Here is a 26370-nt window from a genome sequence, read left to right as displayed (position 1 = left end):
GATTGATTCCGGCACACTTTCGCTTGGAGGCGCCCAAAAGCGCTACAGGCCATAGCCAGACGATTATCAACTTCACTTAAAAGTGACGCGTCATTTGATACTGTGCTATGTGAATTGGTTCGGCAAGTTGTCATTGCCGGAAGTGTTAATGGATATAAACAATTCACTACCTATAAAATGCTTCCTAATAGCAAGCGTCTCAAATAGTCTTTGACAATCAGTCCAAACCTGGCCCTTGTGGTCATATATTGAGTCCGGTGAAACTGTTTTCCCTAACAGGAGAAGGGGCGAAAGCGAGTAACTGGTGACTAAATCAGTAAGCTTCCGACAGGAGGGGCTCGTTATTCACTGACACCTTGCAGCTATACCCAATCATGTGAAAGACTTTGGTAGTCAGCCCTGAGGAAAATCCTGAAGCCGGCGACCCTTAGGCAGTCTACTGCACTCAGTGCTACATCCTGTAAGAGCCTGCGACGCCGCTGACCCCAAACTGTATCGGTACTTGCCGCGCCTTTGGATAGCCTACATCAGCTGCGGGAAAAAAGGGGAGGGGGCTGATTTGTGGGCGACATTATTCCGACCACAGCTAATGCCCAGGCATTCATCTCATTTCCGTGAGATGATCCATTGTCGCTTCGCAACTGAAGGAGGTCATAACATGTAAAGAGGTCCACCGTATTTCTCATCCGTCTCTTGACTTTCGTCGTAGGCGTAATATGATAGGTCGCGTAACCGTTTGATTGTCCAAAAAAAGCTGAGCCGAAGGCTCTTCGAGCTCTAGGCATGTAAGCCTGCTTGAACAACCGTTCTGTCTGGAAGAGATCCAATTCAGTGCCTATGAAAAGCATTGCTATTTCCACAAATGAGATTGGACCAAAAGCGCTCTGAGCATGCTATAAGCATGAAAGTAGCGCTATATAAAAAAGCTATAATAATAATAATAATAATAATATATCTGGCACTCCGGGCGCATGGACTAGAATGCATGGCCGAAGGCCGAGTACACCGGGAACCTCCGCCATTTTCCTATGTACCAAGCTAACCGTGCAGGACTTGCCATTTGTGTAACGGTCCCTTGAGGAACGGTGCATGGATTATCTTGGACACTCCCAAAGGAGTTTTGTTTTGCTATTCATTTAGCATGATCACTTCCTCAAATGAATAGCGTACCCGGGGTTCGCGTAACCAAAGCCCTCGATTTTTCCGGATCACCAGCTGTTCTTAATAGGATATCAAGAGAAAGGCTGATCAATGCATTTATATTTTCCTGCCAGCTTTTCTTTGGACGACCCTTTCTTCGTGCTCCATCAATTGTAGACAGTGAGTCAAATCTTATATCTACAATATAACCAAACAAGCTCATCTGTCATCTCTTCACAGTTGGCCTGTTGAATTCCTCCTGTTTGCCAGCCAGAGTGTTGACTTTTAATAGTACAAACTCATTTGTCTTCTTTTCCTGATATCTGATACCCAGCACTTTTGTGTAGCATTTACTGTGAAATGTTTGAATTCTTCTTTCAGCCTCATCATTCGGTGTCTTTCACAACCATATGGATGCAATGAGCCATTTGTTCATGTTTGCTGAATTTATTTGTTTCGCCAAGAGATTATAGTTTTTTTATCTGGGAAACCGTGAAACAGCGAAAGGCAACCCCACATTTCGATTATCAATCATTCAATATGGCGGCCTTTTATAGTCGCAACCAATGTTGACACAGTACACTTTTAGCCGACATAGATTGTTTTGCTTTATCTAACACATACGAGATGCCATATTATAAGTAAAAAATTATGTCAACATATATCATGAAGTTAATAATACAGCTCAGTAGTTTGGGTCGTACGGCATGAAGAAGTATCGGGGTCCATGCACTTTTCGTCCAGCTAAGCTAGCCTACGCTTTTCAAAATCCTGTGTTTTGGTTTTGAATGTTGCAGATTCTAGTACTGTCTACTCGTGTGCTAATTGGCTGTTCAAGTAATTTGTGTAGATTTTTACCAATACGTAAATAAAAAGTAAATATTCATTTAACATGGCTGATACTAGGCGACGAGTAAAGCTTTATATGTTAAATGAAGATCGACAGTGGGATGACAGAGGTACAGGACATGTCTCATCAGCTTATGTGGAAAGACTGAGAGGAATGTCCTTACTTGTACGATCAGAGACAGATGGTGAGCTAAAATATTATCTCTTAATTAGATGTAATATAGATCTAATGCTTTAGATTCTAGAATATATCATGTAACTTTTGCCTTTTGTACTTTCATCTTCATAATAATATTAGTATTAGACTTAGTTAGATCTAGAGACTAGTACTAGTAGTAGTAGGCTTTTGTTCCATAATAGACTTGAGTTGACTAGAGTCTCAGTCTAGTTAAGTTGAATTAGAAATAGAATGCTTAAAACTTATTAGGCTAATTCCCGGCTAATTAGGCTAAACAATATAGTTCAATATAGATCTTGATTCTAGATCTGCACTTACAAAAGACTCTAGACCAGGAGGAGAATCTAGAGGATGTAGACTTTTGTAGTAGGAGGGTATCAACTATCATTCATGATCTATCTAGAATCTAGATTGCTATAGAGTCTAGTAGTATAGTTACACTATTCACTATAGTATAGTTTAGTTGCTAGATCTATATTCTATATATACTATATTAAAGTATAGTACAGTGTAGTATACTATAGTACTATAGTAGTGACTATAGAATACTAGAGACTGTCAATAGAATATAGATCTAGATAAAGATCTACTAATTTTTTAAATCTTTATCTAGTACTATGGCTGGCAACTATACCACTATGCACATAAATATAAAATTCATTTATGATAGATCTAGATGTAGATTCTAGATTATTTATACAATTCTAGATCAAGTAGATCTAGCCCTAGCTACCCTTTTTGTGACATTGTAAACATTAGATTCTTTTATAACATTTACTGGAATCACTGTCACATTGTATTACATTTACATACAAAGTTACAATAAAACTAGAATTTATATTGTCTTCATTTCCTGCCTATAAAATGGATTATAAAATAATTTTAAATTGTCTAGAGTAACTAGACTTATCACTTTTGTTTTTTCTTATTCTTATTATTGATTCATATCACTTGTTTACCCTTTGTATTATTGTCATAGTGTTAGATCAAAAATTGATATAGATCTTGAAATTGAAGGTTGAAATTAAACAATAATATGTCAAAATTTAGTTTTCATTTTATCCTTCATGTCTGCAAAAAGTTCTTGTTATTTTATTGTATTTAACAAATTGTATTCAATTTTTTTTTTCATTTTGTACTCTTTGTTACACCTTTGCATAGGTAGCGTCTTTCACATAAAAAGCATACATTTTGTTTATTTTGTTAGCATAAACATTAGAGTAGTAAGTCATGTCGTGTACTTCATTCTTCAATTGAACTGCTTTTCTTGATAAACCTTCATGTTTTTTTAATTTTATTTTCTGGTTGATTTTTAGTGCTTTTTGCTGTCATTTTCTTAGTTGAGAGGTTTCAGCTGTATTAAAACTCAAACTGTTGCATTGTAAGAAATAGTAGCTCCTCCAATACATTAGCAATCTAGAATTCAGTTATTTAACTCAAAAGCTGTTTTTGTAGCAAAATGTTGTATTCATATTAAACATAAGGAAGTTTACCTTACTTTGTTTTAGTTTGCTTATCATGTCAAATATATATGTCTAATAGCCTTTGATTTATATTGACTATTTATTTGTCAAATCACTTCATATACTTTGTAAATTAAATTAGGAGTTGGCTGTAGTGCATAGATTATTCTTGCAACAGTCTAAATTCTGTACTTGCAACCCCATTGTTACTTTTATAAAGGCTTGAACTTGTTTTTGATTCCAATCACTAGAAGGTATGGGTCTGACAAAGTAGAAATAATTTAACTTTATTTGCAGTTTTTCTTATAGGTTTTTAAAGTTTAAAAGTAATAGTGATCAGATTGTACAGTTATTTTGTTAAATTGACTTACTCATGAATATCAAATATAATATGCCATTAATTGGATTTAAGCTTATGGCACATTTGTGCCTTCTAGCCGTATTTTCTACTCTTTGTTTACCACTGTATATAGAAAATAATAAATATGGGCTTAAAACTTTAGAAGCTGTCTATATATTTTTTTGTTAAATGTATGACAAGCTAATTAAAATCTTAATCATTTATTCATGAATTTTTTTTGTCAGGATCTATTCTACTTGAGTCTAAAATACAACAAGATACGGCTTACCAAAAGCAACAGGTTTGTTTTTCTTTTATTTTATGCCATTAGTTTTTTTATTTCTTGATGATTGGATTATTATTTCAGAGTGTGTATATTTAGAAATATTTTGTTATGTAATAAGTTTAAAATGTTAAATTTTCATGTATTTATATTATAACAAGTTAAATCTGTTAAGAAATGCCACCAAGACTCAAAATAAAAATTTTAATATATTTAGGAAACACTTATAGTCTGGTCTGAGGCAGACAATTATGATCTTGCACTCAGTTTTCAAGAAAAAGCTGGTTGTGATGAAATATGGGAGAAAATATGTCAGGTAAATATTGACTAAAAATATACATTTTATATTGATAAAAGGAAAGATTTAAAAAAAAAAGTTTATCATTTGTGAATTATTCTCAGGTTCAAGGAAAAGATCCAAGTGTTGATATAACACAGGATGTTGTTGAGGAGTCTGAAGATGAAAGATTTGATGATATGCCAGATGCTGCTCCACCAATAGAACTTCCTCCTTGTGAAACGAGTAAACTTGAAGAAATAGCTGAGCTATTTTCATCTGTCTTGCCATCTCCCATCCGACGGGAAAAACTTGCAGTGGCAATAGAAGCTGAGAGTTATATTCGCAAACTTGTGGATTTATTTCATATGTGTGAAGATTTGGAAAACATTGATGGACTTCATCATTTGTATGAAATTTTCAAAAGTATATTCCTACTCAACAAAAATGCTTTGTTTGAGATCATGTTTTCGGATGATATTATATTTGACATTATTGGTATCCTGGAGTATGATCCAACGTCACCCACACCGACCAAACACAGGGAATATTTACGAAACACAGCCAAGTTTAAAGAGGTGAGCTTACTAATTTTTTAAAAATTGATAAACTAATTAAAAAAATATATTATTGAAGTATTTACTTATTTGTTGCTTTGCTAGGTTGTACCTATGACCAATTCAGAACTGGAGACCAAAATTCACCAAACATACAGAGTACAGTACATTCAGGATGTCATATTACCCACACCATCTGTATTTGAAGAAAACATGCTTTCATCTCTTTCTTCGTTTATTTTCTTTAACAAAGTGGAAATAGTCAGTATGATTCAGGTAATTATGTGATAATAAACATAGGATGTAACTTTTTGCATTTAATTTGTATGTTTTGTATTGGATCTGAAGTTTCTTGACCTTTAATTTCTCCTGTTCCTCCTTTTAAGAGACTTTTTTTCCTTAATAAATAATAATAGAGATCAAATAAATATTAAGATAATAATCAATGACACTTTCTCATGGTGTATAGAGGTAAAAGAAGTGGAATAGTTATGTTAAATCTTTCTATGTCAGTGTCCATTTGAAATTTAAAAAAATAATTTGGTGTATGAATTTAAATTTAAAATAGATATTATTGCATCTTTTAATTAGCTTAAATCAGCGTTTTTCAACCTGGCTGTGTTAACAGATAATTTAAAGGATTTAGATAGTGACACTTAGCAGCAAAAAAAGAAAGGGGGGGGGGTAATTATTGTCTATTTATTGATACTTGTGTGTGAAAAAAAAATGTTGAAAAAGGCAGGTATAATAAAGTTAAAATATGAATAGCAGTTAAAAGTAGAAATAGATGATATTATCACTTTAAAGCTTTTATTGTAAATGGTCACCATACACCTTTAGAAGCAATGTAGACACAAATGTTTAATTTGCAAATATCCATATCCTGGTGTTCAGGATGATGTCAAATTTCTAACAACATTGTTTGCTCAACTGACTGGTGAAGAAACAGATGACAACCACAGAAGAGATTTGGTTTTATTCCTCAAAGAATTTTGTACATTTTCTCAAACATTGCAGCAGCCAAATAGAGAGTCTTTTTATAAGGTATTTTCAGATTTTAATTTTCATTACTTCTTTCTGTTATAAAGTAATGTGATGTTTGCCATATATGCATACCTTTGAATCTGTAGACTTTGTCCAAGCAAACACCTACCCAGTGTTAAGATACTTGAAATAATTATTACAAATTTGCACACATCTCATAAATGAACCAGTAATAATCCTTTTACTTAAATATCCAGACATATATTTAATTTTTTTTTTTTTTCTGAATATATGAGACAACATCAGTTGAAACCAGACACTTTGTGAAGGTCAATTAAGATTGTAATTTTTCTACAAACAGTTTTCTCATTAATTGTGGGCCACATAAACAGTTGAGCTTTCATCTTCCTTATAGATCAAAATGTCTGAAAGGGATAGGGCGGAAAACAGATAGAACAGATAGAGCTCTCAACATTCTACTTTTAGGGCTATTTTTTTTATAAATTTCAAAATGGCTTTTATTGACATATTATATATCATTTTTATTGCCCAGGAATAGAGGAATTCAAAAAAAATCAGAAGCAGCAGACAATTATTTAACATTAAAAAATTGGGTCAAACACACTTGCTCCTAAAAATGAAAAATCCATCACTCATAGAAGATATGTCCAATAATCCATGAAATTCACAATATTATTATCAGAAAAATGTGTCACAAAGTAAAGAATATTTATAGAACATTTGAAAAAAAAAATTTTTTTTTAAACATTTATGCCTGTTAATTGAGCATAACCAGACCCCACCCTCACATAAAAAAAAAAGTTGCAAATTATACCTTATCATCATGCTTAATAACAAAACCAGTTAAAGTTTTGACATATTATATATCAATTTTAATGCCCAAGAATAGAGGAATTAAAAAAAATAAATCATAAGCACCAGACAATTATTTACCCATAAAAAAATAGGTCAATCACACTTACAGACCTGCCTACCGTTACGCAAAATGCGTATTCGTTACGCAAAATCTCCCAAAAATGACCGTCAGTACGCAAATACGCATTGAACCCGTCGTGTTACGCTTTTCATTTCCTTTTTTCCCCCCTCTCTTGACTAGCTTACGAGCGGTCACGGAGGTCACGCTAAGCCGTTTTGTTGGCCGGGGGGGGGGGGGGGGAGGGGGACAGAAAAGGTGGGGGAACACATTGTGTCCAGATCTATACGTTGATTGGTTCTTAAAAGCAATTAGATTTAGTCTAGAAATGAAGAACGCGAGAGTGAGGGAGTGGCGGGTTGGTACCGTCAGTTAGCTGATACACCAACGTGACTTTTTTTTTTGTAAGTTCATTAGTAGAAATTAATTATGTTGAATCCCTGATTCCCGTATTCATTTGTATAGAAAAAAATATCGAAGTGCTATCGATTCAAAACACATTGAGTGACATTGTAGATATCTAGTCTAGATCTGGATTCTAGATCTAGAAAGCTTGTTATACAGGAATAGATCTAGCTAGTCATTAGGTTAGTCATGATTCTCTACATTACTCAACAATCTAGATCCAATTTAGTTGTAGTATGATTTAGATTGATTAGATCTAGATCGATAACATCTACTACCATCTAGTCTGGATCTAGACTAGATTCTTAGTCTTAGTATAGAATAGATCAAGGATGAAGGTAGGCTTACGAAAGTAGGCCTACGAAAGTTTGGAGTAGACCTACGTTTGTAGCGGATCCACGGCTTCGGTAACACTCTCGAGCCCAGATCTAGAGTAGATTATATTCATTATATAGACATAGATCTAGTCTAGATATCATCTCTATTGTCGTATTGATCTAGATTTAGATTGTAGATTTAAACATGACATCTAGGTCTAGATCTAATATTATATATATATATATATATATATGACAAAGTAGTGGATCTCGTAAGTGTTACGCATTCTGGTTCCAAAATACGCATTTTGACCATCAGCGTTACACATTTGGATTTTTTTTGGTAGGCAGGTCTGCACTTACCTCTCGACATGAAAAATCCATCCCTCACAGAAGATATGTCTTTTAATCCATGTATTTCACAAAACAACAAAAAATATTAAAAGAAGAATGTGTCACAAGGTAAGTATACTTATAGAAGATTACAAGAAAAAGAATTAACATTTATTTTTAATATTTATGACTAATAACTAAGCCCCCTACCCGTCCCACCCTTCTAAAAAAAAAAGTCAAATTTTTTTTCTTATATCATGACATATTATTTATATTTATCCATTTTAGATAGATATACATTGTAGATATAGTCTAAATAAGAATGTTATTTATTAAAAAAAAACTTATGTCTAGTAAATAGCTAGATCTTGGATGGTATTACATATCATAATGATATTAAGAATGCAAGATTACTATGCATATCAGAAAGCTTCAAAGTGAGTCTGTGCTACATTTAGAAGCTAGATGATCTAGATCTAACTGATGTTTAAAGTACATTTTAGACTACAAAAGATCTAGATCTGGATTTAATAGATTATTATATATAACTTTTAAGAATGTAACTAGTCTAAATGTAAATAAAACAATGCTATGAATGTTGAATGTTTGATTGTGCCCTAGATAGCCATGATAGTGATAGCATGATTTAGATCTTCGTATTCGACTTTATTGACTTTATAGAATAATATAGAGACTATAGATCTAGATCTAAATCTATAGATCTAATAATAGAAATATTATCAAGATATTTCAGAGATCTGCAACAGATCTAATTATTCTAATACACAGTCAAGGAAGGGTGGATTAATTAAGGCACGATATTGTTTATTAATTATCAGTATCTATTCTATTTCTGACAAAAGATAAAGAACAACACTTTTCATACTTATAAACATCTAAAAACATCATTCTATATGTATTAGATTTAATAAGTGTCTAATTACTGTAATGCTTTTAATTCTTTGGATCAAGGACTAAATGTGTAGATCTAGAATCTAGAGTAATCTAGACCAGACTAGATCTTGATCTTGAATCTAGATCTAGTAATCACAAATCAATTAAACTAGAATTTACTAGATTAGATCTCGATCTACATTAAATTGATTAAAATTTTTTAAAAATGTCACAGTATGTGGTAGATCTACTAGGTCTAGATAATTGAAGAAAGACAGTACAGCGAGTACGAGGTCTTAATGAAGTCTAGTTTAATCTAGTCTAGTAGATCCAATTCTAATGTACACAATTATTTCCAGAATTAATTAAATGATTATTAATTTTTACGTTTTAAGACTTAAGACATTGATTGAACTAGATTTGATTTGTTTGGTAAACTAGATCTAGAGTATTACATATCTACACACTACACACGTTTTGGTCTAGTACTAGTAGAGTGAAAGGCTGCCTGGTCGTGCGGTTTGTGCGCTGGACTGTCGTTCGGATTTATCAACGGTCGAGGGTTCAAACCCTGCCCGCTCCCATCCCCCGTCGTCCTGCGGGAGGTTTGGACTAGGAAGTAAACTATCTTCAACTCTGAAGGAACATCCGAAACATGTAAAACATTTTACAACAAACACAAGGCTCTTTATAGTCATAGATTATAGATCTAGATTCTAATCAATCTAATTTGATCCATAATATGTTTGCTTTGATTAATTAAGACGTAGATATAAGTTAGAAACTATTAGATCTAGACATATATTTCTGGAAACTAGATCTAGATTAGTGTTACTGTGTGTTCTCCATAGGATCCATTGTAAACACGTGTGCGCTAATGTCGACCTCGATCTCATCTCTAACAATCTCACATCTGCAACTGACTAATATTAAAGTAAAATATTTACCAAAATAGTTGATAATATTTCAAAATATCATGTTTTTTGGCTACTTTAGACTGAGATAGCATTTCATAGTTGCTGCAGCCTAGGCGATTCAGCTTGAATGATTGAAAATCAAGTTTTTAAAAAAGCGTATCACGTCCATTTCCAACGACGAATTTCCAATTGGTTAAAAAAAACGTGCTCAAAAAAAAGTTTTTTTTAAATATATAATTTTTAAGTACTAAAATGAATGAATAAGGATTCCTTAAATTAAAATTATGTCTTTAGTAATCTAGATATGAAATATTTAAGTGGAAATAATTAAATATCTTAAAACGAGATCTGACGACGAACAATATGGCTGAATGTCATCGAGGCTATTTATTTTTAATTCTAAGGCAAACAAATCTTTTTGTTTACGTTTTTTTTTCTTAATCATTTACAATAACCATTTTTTAATCGTAAGTAAGCAATTTTTTTTCATATAATTATAAAAATAATATGTTTCTTACCTTTTCAAACGGGATCACATAAATCCATAAGTAAAACCTGTCCGTCGTCATATTGATACTTGGGGACATTCACAAACGCATCAAATCTTTATAAAAACGAATTTCTACAAATGAAGCTTATACAAACATAGATCTATACCTCAGTATAACCAAATATGCTACGGATGGCCTATATAAAGAGATAATGAACTATCAACTCAATGGAAAATCTGTTTTCTGCCATACTTTACTTTTTTCTTGTAAAAAAATTTGAAGCTTGGGGGATTGACTAAATATTCTCAAAGAGCTAGTAAAATTTAAATTTATTGAATGTATTTTTGAACATTTATATTATGATGTTCTGCTGTGTGTTTACATTTTACCTTTTTTTTCCCCCCAGACATTATCAAATTTGGGAATCTTGTCTTCAATTGAAATTATTCTGGTAAGCAACATATCAGACTTCTAGATTGTGCATTATTTAAATAAATCTTTTTCTGAAAATTCATTATGCTTGATTGTATCACTTAAATATTTTGAACTCTTTTTACCAGGGATTAGATGATGAAAAAATGAAATTGGCTGCTATTGACATCTTTTCATACATTGTTGAATTTAGTCCGTCCATGGTTCGTGAATTTATTCTACATGAAAGTATAAGTGTTGATGATGTAAGTACCTTGAAAGCTATTCGACTCTTTGTAATGGGTTTTTCTCTTTTCTAGTCCTAAGTATAAATTTTTTTTGTTCTATATTTGTACAGGAGGATCTTTTAATCAACTTAGTCATTGAGCAGATGATCAATGACACAGATCCAGGTTAGTGCACCAAATTATTAAACATAACTAGAGACTCTACTAGATCATTATATTAGAAATATATTTTTTTTTAAGCATTCTCTAAGTCTACTAAAATGACCTTTTTATAATAAATAGAATTAATAGTTATAAAAGTAATCATCGGTTCTTCTTTAGTGGCTCACCTAGCACATGACTACTTTTTTAGACACTTAAATAAGATTTGTCTAGCAGGATTTCTCAAAAAAAAAAACTTTATGGTGTTTGAAGGAGCCATGTTCTTTACCATTTATTATCAATAGCACCACAAAATATGATAGGATATAAAAACTATAATTTAAACAAATGAAAACTAGTCTATGTTTTTAATATAAGTTTTCAGTATTTTAATGTATTTTGACATTTTACTTTACAAAAGATATTACTCAATATCAGAAACTGTCTTATATTATTTTTTTAAAAGATTTATTAATTTGTTTATTAATTTTTTAATTTCTTTTTTTCTTCTAACACTACTCAGAAATTTAATGGTCATAGATTATAATAATACAGGGTTCGTAGCGCTCCTAAAAACTCCTAAAATCTCCTAAAAAATGAAAAGTCTCCTAAAATCCTAAAATTCTCCTAAAAATTGCCGATAGTCTCCTAAAATTTTGTCCACTCTCCTTAAATTTTTACCCAATTTTTTTTTTTAAATATAATTTTGCTTATTTCTTGCTAAAAATGCGGGGAAAAAAACAACAACAGCGTAACTATGCATTCTGATCGCATGACCTTACGGACTGACTGTGTTAATGAGCTGACCAGTGACGCGTCTACACCGCCTTTCACCCACTTTTGAAGCGCGACCTCGTGATTGAAGATGGCCTTGGTTCAAGCAAGCATTTCACCTGGCATTTTTTTTTCTGAAGTCAGCGTAGAAATGTTTGTTTCCATTTATTGTTACCACTAAAGACGCGCTAGATATAGTCTGTAGTGACTATTGTCTATAATTAGAGCAATTACCAGACTAATTTGTAGGCTGCACCTCTCCAGGCCCTCCCTCACCTAAAATCTTCTTGTTGTAAGTGTAAGAGTGACTTCGCGTGGAAAGTCGGTAAATCTTCTAGATCTAGCTAGTATCTAGTAATAGTAGGCCTATCTAGATTAAGATTTAGATCTAAGTTAGATCTAGTGAAGATAATTTGCATCTAACCTGAAAAATTAGTGAATTTTAGTCAATTTAATGATCTCGATACATCTAATGTCTAGATTACTCTAGAAATACGCTAGATTCTAGATTTACGCTAAATCACTTAGAATCTAGTGGAGATAATTAGCACAAAGAAGTGAAAAGCCCGCAAATTTAGTGACTTAGATCTAGACTCTAGATCTACGTATATCCAGCGAAGATAATTCGCATACTGCCGTGAAAAGCCCGCAAATTTAGTGACTTAGATCTAGACTCTAGATCTACGTATATCCAGCGAAGATAATTCGCATACTGCCGCGAAAAGTCCGCAAATTTTAGTGACTTAGATCTAGACACTAGATCTACGGTATGTTCAGTGAAGATAATTCGCACACAGCCGCGAAAAGTCCGCGAATTTTAGTGACTTATATCTAGACTCTAGATTTACTCGAAATCACTAGAATCTAGTGAAGATAATTCGCACACAGCCGCGAAAAGTCCGCGAATTTTAGTGACTTATATCTAGACTCTAGATTTACTCGAAATCACTAGAATCTAGTGAAGATAATTCACACACAGCCGCGAAAAGTCCGCAAAATTTAGTGACTTAGAGTTAAAGTCCGCGAATTTTAGCGAATTAGCTTTAGAGTCTAGATCTAGATTTAAATTTAGTGAATATTCACACAGCAGTGAAAAGTCCTGTAATTTTCTCGACTTTGATCTAGACTCTAGATTTATGCTAAATCACTAGAATATAGGTATATAGTGAAGATATTTCTCTCACAGTACTGAAAAGTCCGCGAATTTTAGTGACTTAGATCTAGAGTCTAGATCTACAGTAAATTCAGTGAAGATAATTCTCTCACAGCCTTGAAAAAATCCGCGCATTTTAGTGACTTAGATCAAGAGTCTAGATCCACTGTAGATTTAACGAAAATATTTCGCATGCAGTTGTGAATAGTCCGTAAAAATTATTTCACTGGTAAAAGCCAGGGAAACTATAAGCTTGAAAAAGAATCTGCTAGGAAAAAAAAACGCGAATAGGTCGAATTCCCCCCCCCCCCCCCCCCAATCCAAAAGCCATTTTTTAGTAAGCAAATGTCAAAATTCAAATAGACCTATATTGCCCTATATATTACTGGCTCTGTTTATGAGAAGGATTTAAGTTAGCTAATAAAAGAATAAAACATTACCTCAAATGCACACCATGACTCTAGTATCTATAAGATACATATATGAACTAATAATGTACATTTCCATCACAGAGAATACACATTATGAAGGCATCTCTAAGAATGTTTCTTATTTAAAAAAAAAATGGAAAAGTAACCATTTGTAATGTTTTTAAATAAATCTTTGAAAAAAAAAATGGTTGTTTGAGGTTTTGGGATGACAGTCAAGTTGTTACTTGATTAAAAGATAACTTTCATTACATTTTCTGTGGACATATTGGCAAGATATTTATTATTTTTAAAATCAAATAACAATAATTGATTTGATAAATGCTTAGTTTTGTGCATGTTTTACTGTGTATCACACAAATGGGTAGGACACACACACACATCATACATTTCATCCTTAAAAAACCTCCTAAAATCTCCTAAAATTTTGTCATGGAAAAGTGCTACTAACCCTGAATAATAATAATAATCTTTATTGTCCCTAAGGAAATTTGTCTTACAATTTGTGCATTACACCAAACAAAACATTATAACTAAAAAAACAAAATGTACATTCACACCAATGTTTATTGATGTTTCCAAATATTAGTTGCAAAAATTTGTCATACTAAATTAATTTTAAAAAAATTATTAACAAGATGAAAAAAACAAAATGTTTTTCTTATTTTTAGAATTAGGAGGAGCAGTGCAGTTAATAGGAATCTTGCGTCTTCTTCTGGATCCAGAAAACATGCTGGCTACAGCTAGTGTAAGTTGCATCTATTTATTTTACGATTTGGTAAACAAGGCACTATTGTTATCATGATATTAGATGGTGTTTTATAGGTTGACTAGCTTTTCTACTTGGAAAAATTGTGTATGGCTATTTCTTGCAAACTGAAGAGAAATTGTAATGGCTTTAGAGTGTATAGTTACCAGACCAAAACTAACTTCCCCCAAATACACCCCTTATTTCGCTCATCTCTAAGCTAACTTGCAAGTATTCGTGGGGGTCATACTAAGACATTATATGTTGAAAAAATAAACAGTAAAGGTGGAGTGAAGACATTATGCCCTAATCGTTCACTTGGCCTGAAGAAAATGAGAGTGCTATGAGTGGTGCAGTAGTACAATACATCTAGCATCTAGATTTAGATCTATACAGAAGTTTGTTTAGACAGGCCGATGGAGGCAAGCTTCTGTAGGGCTAGAATTCCATGAGTCTTACACTCAATTCTTAGGACAATTACAAAGAATATCTAGATCTACGCTACACAACTTATTTTAAAAGTTTATTAGAAATAAATTATTATTTTAAAACCCAAAAGAACTTTGGATGCAAAAAAATCATTGACATTTTCCTTAGTCTCCAGAGTTCATTTTAATTTTTGAAAATATAGAAGCACTAGATACAAAACATTTAGACATGAGTCTAAATCTAGATATAGATTAGACCTTGTAGATAGATCCTCTACATTCTAGATCTAGAGTTCTAGATTTGTTATGTCTAGTACGTCTAGACCTACATAATTAATTAGATCTAGATTTAGAATCTTTAATCTAGGTCTGTCCTTGTAGTCTATGGAAATTTGTATTGTAGCGGATGGTAGCTTGTATATAGAACTAAATTCTAAATCTATTAAAAATTAAATATTTAAATAGACTCTTTTAGAATCGATCTAGTCTAAGCTCAGATCTGGATGTAAATTTAAGTCTATAGTGACAATTTGATGGCCAATAATAATTGAAAATATATAAACACTTTGAACAAAAATAAATTGTGCATGTGTTACACAGTCAGGTGCCAAAAAATACACATTTTAACCATCAGTGTTAAATCTATAGATTTTTTTTTAGATGGGTAGGTCTGCTAAAGTTAAAAAAACAGGAATAAGAAATGAAATCATAATAATAAATATTAAAACTTGAAGTGAATCAAAATAAATGTACATTGTGAGAGTTAACTTGAAAATATCTCTTTGTCGTTGAGTGTGAAAGGGCATTAGTTATTCCAAGGTCCAAAGAAGGAGGGTTAAAAAAGTAAAGAAGAGAGAGGCATAACAATATTAATTTTGAGAAAGTTTGGAAATGGGAAAATTGAGAATTAATGTTGAGTGAGTCTGTGTGAGAGTTAGGGCTTAAGTTTTCATTGATAAAAATTGAGTGAAACTTTTATGTTTTTTTTTTATATATATACAGAAAACTGAAAAATCTGAGTTCTTAAGTTTTTTCTACAAACACAGTATGCATGTGCTAACAGCACCTTTATTTGCAAACACAGCAGATAATAAACCAAGCAGGGGTAATTTTTTCAACAAATATTTCTTTAAAAGTTAAAAAAAAAAAAATTACATTAGAAAGTTATACTGTACTTTAATGATTTTAATGATTGCTTTATTTCTACTTTTTCTGTAACTTTATTTATTGATAAATATTTAGATAACTTTGCCATAAGCCTTGAACTGTTCAAATATTTTACAGATGACTACCAAAGTGCACAGCTTTTGGGACTTATTTTGGAATTGCTTACATTCTGTGTGGAGCACCATACTTACCACATAAAAAACTACATTATTACAAAAGATGTTTTGCGAAGAGTGCTAGTGCTATTAAAATCCAGGCACTCTTTCCTTGTTCTATGTGAGTAAAAGTTGACTTATTGTGTATGTTCTTATGACTGTTGATTGTTGCCTTTTCAAGAAAAGTTTATTAGTTTACTCTATTGATCTTGAAATTTATATTAATTATACAAAAAAAAAGATGTTGTAAGAGGGAAGTAATAAATCATCTCTTGAATAATTTGTGTAATAACTAAGTTACACATTAGCCTAGTCTTGAGAGAAACTATTCTAACAGTTTTACTCCTTTTGTGCATGTTAAAAAAAAGATAATTTTAATTGCAAACATAATTTCTTTCATTAATTAAAATAAAAATCACATATTTTAAGATGACAATGTGTTTTACTAAATGCTAGTTTTCTGCCAATGTGATGAGGTATAAGAGCACAGACATTCTTATAGTTGAATAAAAAATATATATGAACAATTTTAAGAATCTTACATGTTCAGCTATTTGTAGAGAGAACTTTTAAAATTCTAATTAGCATTTTTTTTTTTTTCAGGTGCCTTAAGATTTTGTCGGAAGATAATAGGATTGAAAGAAGAATTTTACAATAGATACATCATAAAAGAAAATCTATTTAGACCAATAGTGGATGCTTTTCTTGCAAATGGGGATCGTTATAATCTGATAAATTCGGCTATGATTGAGCTTTTTGAATTTATCAAAGTTGTAAGTTGTTTTGTTTGTAATTGAGACATTTTTGGAAGGCTTTTATTTAGGCATTTTGAAGAAAATGTTGTTAGATATGTCACTAATAGGTTAAACATAATCTGCTTATTATTAGGAGGACATCAAGTCATTAAGCACATACATTGTAGAGACTTTCCAGAAAGATTTAGAAGGAATTAAATATGTCAAAACTTTTGAAACATTAAAGATTCGATATGACCAACAAAGGGACAGAAGTCGAGATAAACATTCGTTTGAAAGGTCAGTGTTTAACATTTTTATCCATGTTTATAATGAGTATTTCCTTTTGTTCTAAATAAAAATCCTGATGTTTAAACACTGATCTGACTAAAAAGCTGGTATACCTTTGATAAGCTTAAACACTTGATCTGGCTAAAAAGCTGGTATATCTTAGATAAACTTAAACACTGATCTGGCTAAACAGCTGGTATACATCTGAAAAGCTTAAATGGTGAGCTGACTAGAAAGCTGGTATACATTTGAAAAGCTTAAACAGTGAGCTTGGCTATTAAGCTGTTAAACATTTGAGTAATTTCTTGCTGTGGTTGGTTGTTGACACTTGTGTTCTCTATTTTTTTTTTCTAATAGCTCACTTAAAAAAGTTTCACCAATTAAACTGAAAAAAACCTCAGGGAAGAGAAAGTGGTCAGATTTTCAGGTGTTGCCAGAAATAGAAGACGCTGATGAAGAAAATAGTGATCGGTATATGGTTTCACTTTGGCTACTTCAGATCTGTCAATGAATTTCAGATTCCCTGTTCCATGAAACTATTAAAACACATTTAATACACATGCAGGGTTCATACAGTTATTCGAAGGTTTTGGAAAGATGTTGGTAAAAATAAATGACCAGGACCAGAAAAGTTAGTGAAGATGATGATGATATCTGGGTTTCTCAAATGTTTTGGAACATTACTAATATTGTTTACTTGTCTGGACTGAAAATACCCATAACATTCATTACACTCTAATATTGAATACTACATATGTTCAGTATATGACTAGGTAGCATTAAGTAAAATTAAAAATGTTTTTTTTTCTGACATTCTTTTATTTTCTCTACTAGGAAAACACATCAGCAGTCTTTTTACAAAGCTTAAATCAACTCACTCTGTTTGTCTGTCTTGTAAAAAGTTTGTACAAATTATTTCTCTGACAAACGATCTCAGATCAAGCTGAAATTTAGCACAATTATGTCTTTTACCAGACAACACAAGTATCAATTAAAAAAACTAACAATTAGTTAATTAACTATTGCTAATTTTAAAAAAATATTTTTTGGTATCTTGAACAAGAGAAGGAAATAGTACTGAATTAGTCCCCTTTATAAACATAGCCCTAAACAAAACCACTAAACAAAACAATTGGTTAAAATAATATTAATTACACAGATATATTGTTGTTGGTCTAGATTTATTACCGATTTAATTACATGACTGATCCAAACTGATTGATACAATTGCACTTCATACAAGCTTTTTTTTTTTTTTAAAGTATTTTTATGTTTTTTTTCTCTTTGTGTTCTTAACTGTCTATTCTGGCAAACTTCTAATCATAACCTTATAGTGAATATTTTAATAAGCCTTTGGATGTCAGATTAAAGAATTATATGAGTTATACTCTTTGATGTCTGTATGAACCCTGTAGCACATACTATTTAGAATACACACTAAACAGATTTTCCATTGGCAGGTCTGATGGTATTTAACCTGGTAGTTTGCCAAGTTCCTGATGTGCAGTGCACTTGTCACATTTTCTTGATTTTGAGCAATATAATTTACCTTTTGGCTTGCTTGTTTTGTTTTGTTTGTTCAAATTAACTTTTTTTTTCATACTAGGTGTCATTTAAATGAGCTTCCAATTCAGTGCATCATTTGATAGACTTAAATCATATACTTAAAATTACATGCCTTTCAGAAAATTTAGCCTGCATAAGTTGTTGTTTTTTTAAAAATTCTATTGAAGTAGAGTGTTCCTGAGGTTAAATTTTAAGTAACACACATTATTGTGAATGGACACATTTTTACTAGTTAGTCAATGCTTAGGAATAAAATACCCTACTTAGAAGATTTTGTCTAAGATAATAAAAATGTTTAGATTATATTAGATTTTTTTCTAAATATTTCATATTACAGTTGAGTCAATTTTATTTATTTAGCCATGTCTATATATTCAGGATTTGTATAACCTTTAACAGTTTATTAACAGTTTAAATTGCTTAACTTGTTTATTATCCAGATTTTAAATGCATTTTTAAAAACATGTATTCACCCTTTAAAATCTTTGTTTTATCTTTTATTTGATCATAATTTTACGATAATTTGCTTAGCTTGTATAATGCTTAAATCTATCACTCATTTTGTTTACTTTAGTCATGCAGCCTCAATAGTACGCAATAATAGATTCCGAAGAGATGCTAGAGCACCAGATGAAGATGAAGAGATGTGGTTTAGCCAAGATGATGAGAATGAGGAAAATGATAGCACACCTCAGGTTTCAGAACTTCTTAAGAACAAAATAGACTCCGACCTAGAGCATATACATAAACTTTGGGAGAATAAGAAAAGTAAGACCAAAAAAATGATACTTTTAGGTTTATGTAAAAAGCTTTATTATTTATTGTTACTTATTTAGGTTAAGTAGTAGTTTTCTTCCATTTCACAATTATCTTGCTGCTTACAAATTAGACGTTGCCATTTTCAGCTAGTGTAGCAAAGATGTCAGCTGCCGTCAGGCTACATTTTGGTGGTGCTTTGGGTGCACTTAAATGTTCCAGAAAATATGGCTTACCTATGTCGCATTTCTTGTGTAGGACTTCTTTTCTTTCCTGCTAAACCTGTTTTAAATATTCTTGTTTATAACATTAATTCAATTTTTTAAAATCTTTTTTTCCTCAAATAAGTTTTTAAAAAAGTCAAGTAAAACGTACATATTCTACTTATTTGTTCATTATAATTATTTTATCTATTAAAACTATTTTTTAACATATAGAAAGAAAACTCCTGCTTTTATTTAAATATATCTGCTTTAAATTACAAAATAACATCTTGGCTATTTTTTAAAAAAATATTTTAAAATAATTTTTTGGTATTTAAAAAAAAACAAAACAGTATGATAGTTCATTCCATTAAGTGAATGCGTCCAGTGATGGGAATTTTCAGAATTTTTTTTTTTTTCTGATCTTTTTTTTTTTTTTCCTGATATTTCTCTGACAGAAAAATATCAGAAATTTTTTAAGGGAGGGGTCATCATAACCACAGTGTAAAGGTAAAGCGCATAGCAGCCAACCTTTCATCCTTTTGATCAAGATCTAGATCAAAAGTATTCATATTCAAGAATCTAGATACGGACATCTTATTTATCTAGACTGATTAAAATCTCTGTAGATTTAGATCTAAACTTTGAAATATTAAGTCTTAGAATTCAGCGTAGATTCAACAACTTTCTCACCTTTGCTTTTTGCATTGTTAGTGGACCCAGAGTAAAATTCCTTTTCATTTATGTACAGTTTAATGTCCAGTGAAACAAACAGTGTAGCTCATACTTTTGTAGCATGTTAAAACACATGTATTCATTATAGTTGTTTTATTGAGAAATTGTTACAATACCAGTAAAAACGTTAATCAATTAATGTATTATTGAATGTTCAGATGGCATTGACCAGATACAAAACTAGATGCCAAGTGCAAAAAAATAAGAAAAGCTGTCAAGTTCTCCCATCTAAATTTACAAACAATACCTTCTTATCTAAGTTGCTGTAACATGCCAGTTCAAAATTGCGGGTATAGAAAATGTTTTTACAACTTTAACAAGTCTCTTCCCATCACTGGGGGTCAAATCTTCTTACATGTGCATGGGTATCTCAATGATTATTATTAATTTTTTTTTTTTTTTTTTTTTAACAAATATCCATCATAAATGAATCTTTGTATGATTTTCTAGCCTTATACTTCCAGAGTTATCTTCCACTCACCATACATTTTAAAATCTTGTAATCTGAATTTTAATTCAAAATAAAATACATTTGAGCAGGAGTTTTCCTTAAAATGTGATATTGGTAATTAAAAAAAAGTGTTTCTAGTAATAAAGAAAAAAAACATCATCACACATGTTCTTTAAGAATTTCTGTTTTAAATAAACTTTTTTGTTTGATAACACTTGAATATAATTATTAAAAACACAAATGTGTAATGAATTAACCTTTTCATCCCAGTTTGTTGATCTTAACCAGCCCCCTGAAAATTATTGTATTTTAGTCTGGTGAAACAATGAAACAGTTTCATATTAACCTGCTTGCCTTATAGATTGCAAAACAAGCTTTCATTTAACAGCTATATCAATAGAGTTAGTTGACCAGTTCTTTTTCAATTCACCTGATCCACTTAGATATGTTTTCTCCTAGAAAAATAATTTTTAAGCTCACCCAAAAATAAAGAAGCTCACCCAAAAATAAAGTATTTTAATTATCTTAAAAGGGGCATTTTTATTTTTCAAGAAGTAAGTCTGTATAAAATAATTAGTTTAAAAAAAAGTCTCACAAAAAAAGAATTTATAACACTATATCTGCAAAAGTATAATTGATATTTTTTTTTTTTGCTTGTTATAAAAATGTTAATTCACAAATGGTTGTAGTTTTAAAATCAAAATTTTGAAGAGAGTTGGAAAAGAAATGCACAGGTGTATTCATAATAAACATTAATACTTTCATATATTTAATATTTTATTAAAGTTGGTAAAGTTATTTAACGTAAATAAACTTGTTTCTCCTATTTTCATAGCCAAAGACAACCAACTTGATGTAGAAACACCTCCTAGGCTGCTAAGTGGTACAAAGTCAGCTATAAACATCAGTATCAAGACAGGCAGCAACTCCTCCCTTTCTTCTTTATTAAGTATGCCAGATAGTCCAGGCTCACCAGGAGGGTCACCGCCTGCACCAAACTCACCTGAGTCACCATGTAGCCCTCCCACGTCGCCTCATTCACCAGGTCGGCTTTGTCCGACGCCTCATGTATCTCCTGTCAGTGTGCATGCCAGTAAAGGATCTACTGGGTCCAACGCTGGTTCCTTGACTGCTATAACCACTACTAGCACTACCACCACAGCATCCAGAATCACAGATAGTCCGCCTTCTAATAATGTAGTCACAACAAAAGCAGTAAGTATAGCTCTTAAAGCCTTCTTTTCCCCCATGACTTTTTACATTAAGTTGTGATGTGGTTCCATGATAAAATAAAGAAAATTAACAGAACATTATCTTCTAGTGTCTGTTGATGAATGAACAATTGATTCAGTCTTTCTTAAATAGACAACACACAGAAAAAAGGAAGTGTGAGATTTCTTAAGAAGAAAAATAACCATAAATACACCAAGTTCATGTCAAAATTATTCATTCAAACAATTTATTATGAAAATAATATACCTATTTCATTTTTAGGTTAAATAATTCTGTTTTATTATAGTACAATAATATTTTTTTCTGTTTTATTCATTTACAAATCACAAGAATATCATTTAGGTCAGCCTTTATATGCTTGATTAAAACATTGTTTACTGGAAGCTCTTTATTTTGTAATTAAATTTCAAGACATTACTTAATTCTTTTGCCAAAACTAGAACTAAATTGACTTTGGTTCTAATCCAGGCAAAGTAATTACAAAGAATCGGAAGATTATATAAGCTTATAAATATATATGTATATAAATATATATGTATATAAATATATATATATATAAATATATATGTATATATATATATAAATATATATGTATATAATTATATATATATTTATATATATAGTTGGCCTCCTTCAGTCGTAGAACGATTATGATTAATTTTGCGCACTTCCTAATGTGGCTGTGGAGCCCTATTTTGGAGAGACACTCCCATCCACAAATATAATTGGTTAAGGTGGCTTTTGCTTTGGTGGTAGAGGAGCTGGCCATTTTTGGTATTGTACGTTTTTCTTCCTGAGCTGAGACCCATTTTCTTTCACTGTCCAAAGCTTTCTTTGTCGCTTTCTCCATCTGGTGGGGTCTAGAGCTATGTCTTCCCAATGGTCAGTATTGATGTTCACTGATTTGAGGTCCCGTTTTATTATATCTAAATGGTTGTTGGTTTTTTTTTTGGAAAACCTAATAATGCCACCCTACCTGCCTATATATTCTATTAGCCCTTAAGAATAAATAATACTGTTACCTTTGCTCTTTAGCTCATCAGTTCTAGCTTTTCCCCATGCACTGAAACAGTAAGAGAGAGATTTCTTTCCACAATTACACTGTCCCCCAACAAACTTACTTTTTTGGCTTGATGTTCTGCTCTACTCTAGTTTTTCTTGTTCAGGGATTTGTAAAAGCATATATATTGAGTTTCATAGAAGTAAAGAATGTGAAAAGGACTTGAAATGCAAAGATAGCTAATACTTATAGTTTTAGATAGTGGTTAAGTTGGAAAATTTGTGATAGTTAAAGATTGTTGTAGTAATATTTAGTGCCAGATCTAAATGTGCCACTTTCTATTTTCAGCCTGGTCTTAAAGGTTTGGTTGATTACCCAGATGAGGATTCAGAGGAAGAGGAGGAGGATGAAGAAGAGGATGTGATAGCACCATCTCCGAAACGACCCAGAGTGGGAACATAACATTTATACAAACATTTTTCATTAGTGTGGTCCTTAACTGTTTTGTTAATGAAACAAAGTTTTTTTTTTTGGTCTATGTTACTTCCATCTGAACTTTACGACAACCATCAAAAAAAAAAGTGCATGAAACAGTGCTGTCAAAATTGTTTCATCCAGAAATGCAGTGTGTTCCTTTTTTTTTTTTAAGTTGGTTTTTCACAGATATCTCATTTCTGTGTTCATTTAACTTTGCTCTGTGTGTAGAATCATTCGCGTTTGATTGAAATATCTGCTTACTTGAAGTTAATGTGAATGAAAAGCTAAACCCTAACTACAAAGATCAAAACGAAACTTAAAATTCTGTTTGCAAACCAACTTATTTAGTGAATGTACAAACAAGAGGTTCATACCTGTCTCCAAATACAAACACACCCAATTGTAATTTAAAGTTGGTTAATATTTTTGGCAGGTTTTGAAAAAACAATTCATTTTGAACTTTGACATTTTATTTAGATACACTTTGTATTGTTGTTCTAAGTTTTTGAGTCATATACTGCTCAAATGTATTTTAAAAAATCATTTTTAACTTTGCTGATAGAATTCAATCATTGACAAGTTATTTTCTTTGTCTGCTTCACATGTCACAGTCCTGTTTTGTTCAGTTTTATCATGCGTTGTATTTGTTTCAAAGTTCAGCTCTCTCCAAAAACTGAGGTTGTTTTTTTTTTAAATTCCTAAACTATGTTCCTTAAACTAAGTCTCAGTAAATAGTCAACAATTGTATTATTTAGTTTTAGTGATTAGGTGAAATACTCAATTGAGTATGAATAAGAAAGTTCAAAGCCTATTCTCACACTTGACTTGTACTTCATAATGAATGTTCACATTGAATTTATTAGTGCTGTGCAGTGTTTTTTTTTTTTTTTTTGTTTTTTTTTTATAGTTGTAAAAATGAACTTAATTTATTTTTAATGTTATTGTTTATGGGATGATCATCTCCATTGCGTTATTCTTGTTACTGTGAAAGGAGATGTGAATGTCCAGGGGAGAAGGACTTTTTTCTTTACATTGCATTAGGAAACAGGTGTAAACCTGCAGTTTGTGCTCAAATTCATCTCTGATATGAGGAGCTCTTCCCATCCAAAGCCAAAGTTTTTTTTATACTAGAACAGAAAAAATAGTTGATGCTAGTTTTTGTTAGCTTGTTGACAAGGTGATTTGACATTGAGTTAGTTAACTAGTAAACACAATGGAACATTCTATGAAAGATATTGTATTCATTTATTTATTGTACAGTGGCAACAGTTTCTATGAAGAAAAAAAAAAAGAATTCCATAGTCTGCAAAAGAAAAATTATTTTAAAAATTGGCAGTGTTATTAATTTATATATAATTGCTGTATTTTTTTTTAATAAACACCTAATATGTATTGGATTCAGTTATATAGTAATGATTCACATGTTAGACGTTTCTATTCATCCTATGAACTTAAGCAATGTGTATCTAAAATTATGCTGTCAGTTGATTGTGATCTTTCTCCCTTCCCCTCCCAATCCCCACTACCTCCTTTGGCCAAGTCTTGTTGGACTGAAATTGTATAAAGAACTCCTGACCTGCTGGTTATGCTCAGCCATGGAAAAAAAAAAGTGTAAGGGTATCTTGTTATGCAAATAACACAATGCAGTGTATATCAGCATTGTGTTTGTGAGTGTGTTTTAATACTCTATTTGCACATCCAACACAAGACAGTTATTGTTTCTTTTTGCTGACATTTGATGTTTGTTTTGGTTTCTTTTTAGTGGTAGTTACTCTCTGTAAGATTTCTCAAACAGGAAGAGCAAACTGTGTTTTAAACTAGTGACATGAGGTTTTGTTTGTTTTGACCTGACACATTCACAGAGCTAAATAAAGTACACAAGACTGCTGGAGTTCAATCAATAGCTTCCCAATCCAAGCCCAACAATACATTTGTTTTCATCCTTTTATCACTAAGCATTACATGTTTTAAGTGTTTTGTCAGGCTGGTTTCAACCATGCTCATGTGACTTCAAACCACCTTTCAAAGGAGTAGGACTTGTGATATGAGCCAATGTTTGTACTTTGACTTCTTCTGTCCAGAAACATGTACATCAGTTTTGTTTTCTAGTTGACTAAACAATGATTGCTTGTCTTGTGTAATTAAGATAGGAACATTCTGTGACAATTGTAGTGCATATTCGTTTTTGTTTTAATGTATTTTTGTAGTCTGTTAAAAAAAGATGTTAGCAAAAGACTATTGAACATTACTGATGATTGAAGCAGCCATATTTCTCAGATTGACCCATTGAATGGCTTGGTCATTAGATAAAAAGATCTCATTTTGACTTGCATTTCAAGAGAGCATACCATAGGAAAATGTAAATATGAAAATATTTCTAGATTGTTACTTTTAATAAAAGTGAAAAAGCATTAAACGAATCAGAGTTGCAGTGTTAATGGTCTTAGTAACAGATGTGTGAGTGTGTGTGTGTTTGTGCTGGAATGAGCTGTTACTTGTAGATTTGTATCATAAATAGACAATCCTTGTTCCATGCAGAGTAGGTTGTCAGAAGTCTGATTGTATTACTAGAGTCAAGGTTGGTGGATGTCTGATGAAGCAGCCTATGTGCTACATGTGTTTGAGTTCTATTTTACTTGGAAGTTGAGGGTATACACAAAAACAACTCATGTTACTATGTTAGATAAAAGAGATGTAAGAATGATGAGTACATGACTTGTCTTATTTAAAACATGTTATTTGTTTGTTTTTTATCATACAAACAGCCATTGAAATTCTGTTCTATCATTCTTTATATGAACAGTGGAATGAACTTGTGTTTTTGACAAATTTTAAACTATCCAACGTGTATGAAATTGTGCAAGTCAGTTGTGTATAAAGATCTGTTGTAATAAATGGTCTCTTTATCA

General features: G+C 31.6%; 1 protein-coding gene across 2 annotated transcripts; it reads left to right on the top strand.

The window, feature by feature from the left end:
- Positions 1–1652: 1652 nt before the first annotated feature.
- On the top strand, positions 1653–26370 carry LOC106056827 (serine/threonine-protein phosphatase 4 regulatory subunit 3A-like). Of its 2 annotated transcripts, XM_056024009.1 has the most exons (18): positions 1653–2174; positions 4216–4271; positions 4471–4569; positions 4656–5108; positions 5193–5363; positions 5982–6131; positions 10769–10813; positions 10923–11039; positions 11132–11186; positions 14189–14265; positions 15696–15798; positions 15978–16136; positions 16619–16788; positions 16904–17049; positions 17398–17511; positions 19181–19374; positions 21587–21966; positions 23333–26370. In XM_056024009.1, the coding sequence occupies exons 1-18, from the start codon at positions 2033–2035 to the stop codon at positions 23444–23446; spliced, it is 2745 nt and encodes a 914-aa protein (XP_055879984.1). In that variant the 5' UTR covers positions 1653–2032; the 3' UTR covers positions 23447–26370. The 2 variants fall into 2 exon arrangements, with proteins under 2 accessions (XP_055879984.1, XP_055879985.1); XM_056024010.1 differs by lacking the exon at positions 17398–17511.

This window comes from Biomphalaria glabrata, chromosome 3 (genome assembly GCF_947242115.1).
Source record: "Biomphalaria glabrata chromosome 3, xgBioGlab47.1, whole genome shotgun sequence".
NCBI lineage: Eukaryota > Metazoa > Mollusca > Gastropoda > Planorbidae > Biomphalaria > Biomphalaria glabrata.
This window is presented reverse-complemented; position numbering and strand designations above follow the sequence as displayed.

Excerpts from the sequence above, each read along its gene's own strand:
- LOC106056827 (XM_056024009.1), top strand. The coding sequence starts at position 2,033 with ATGGCTGATACTAGGCGACGAGTAAAGCTTTATATGTTAAATGAAGAT. Across the intron at positions 5,364-5,981 it reads AAATAGTCAGTATGATTCAG|GATGATGTCAAATTTCTAAC; the intron begins GTAATTATGTGA and ends CCTGGTGTTCAG. Across the intron at positions 15,799-15,977 it reads AGATAATAAACCAAGCAGGG|ATGACTACCAAAGTGCACAG; the intron begins GTAATTTTTTCA and ends AATATTTTACAG.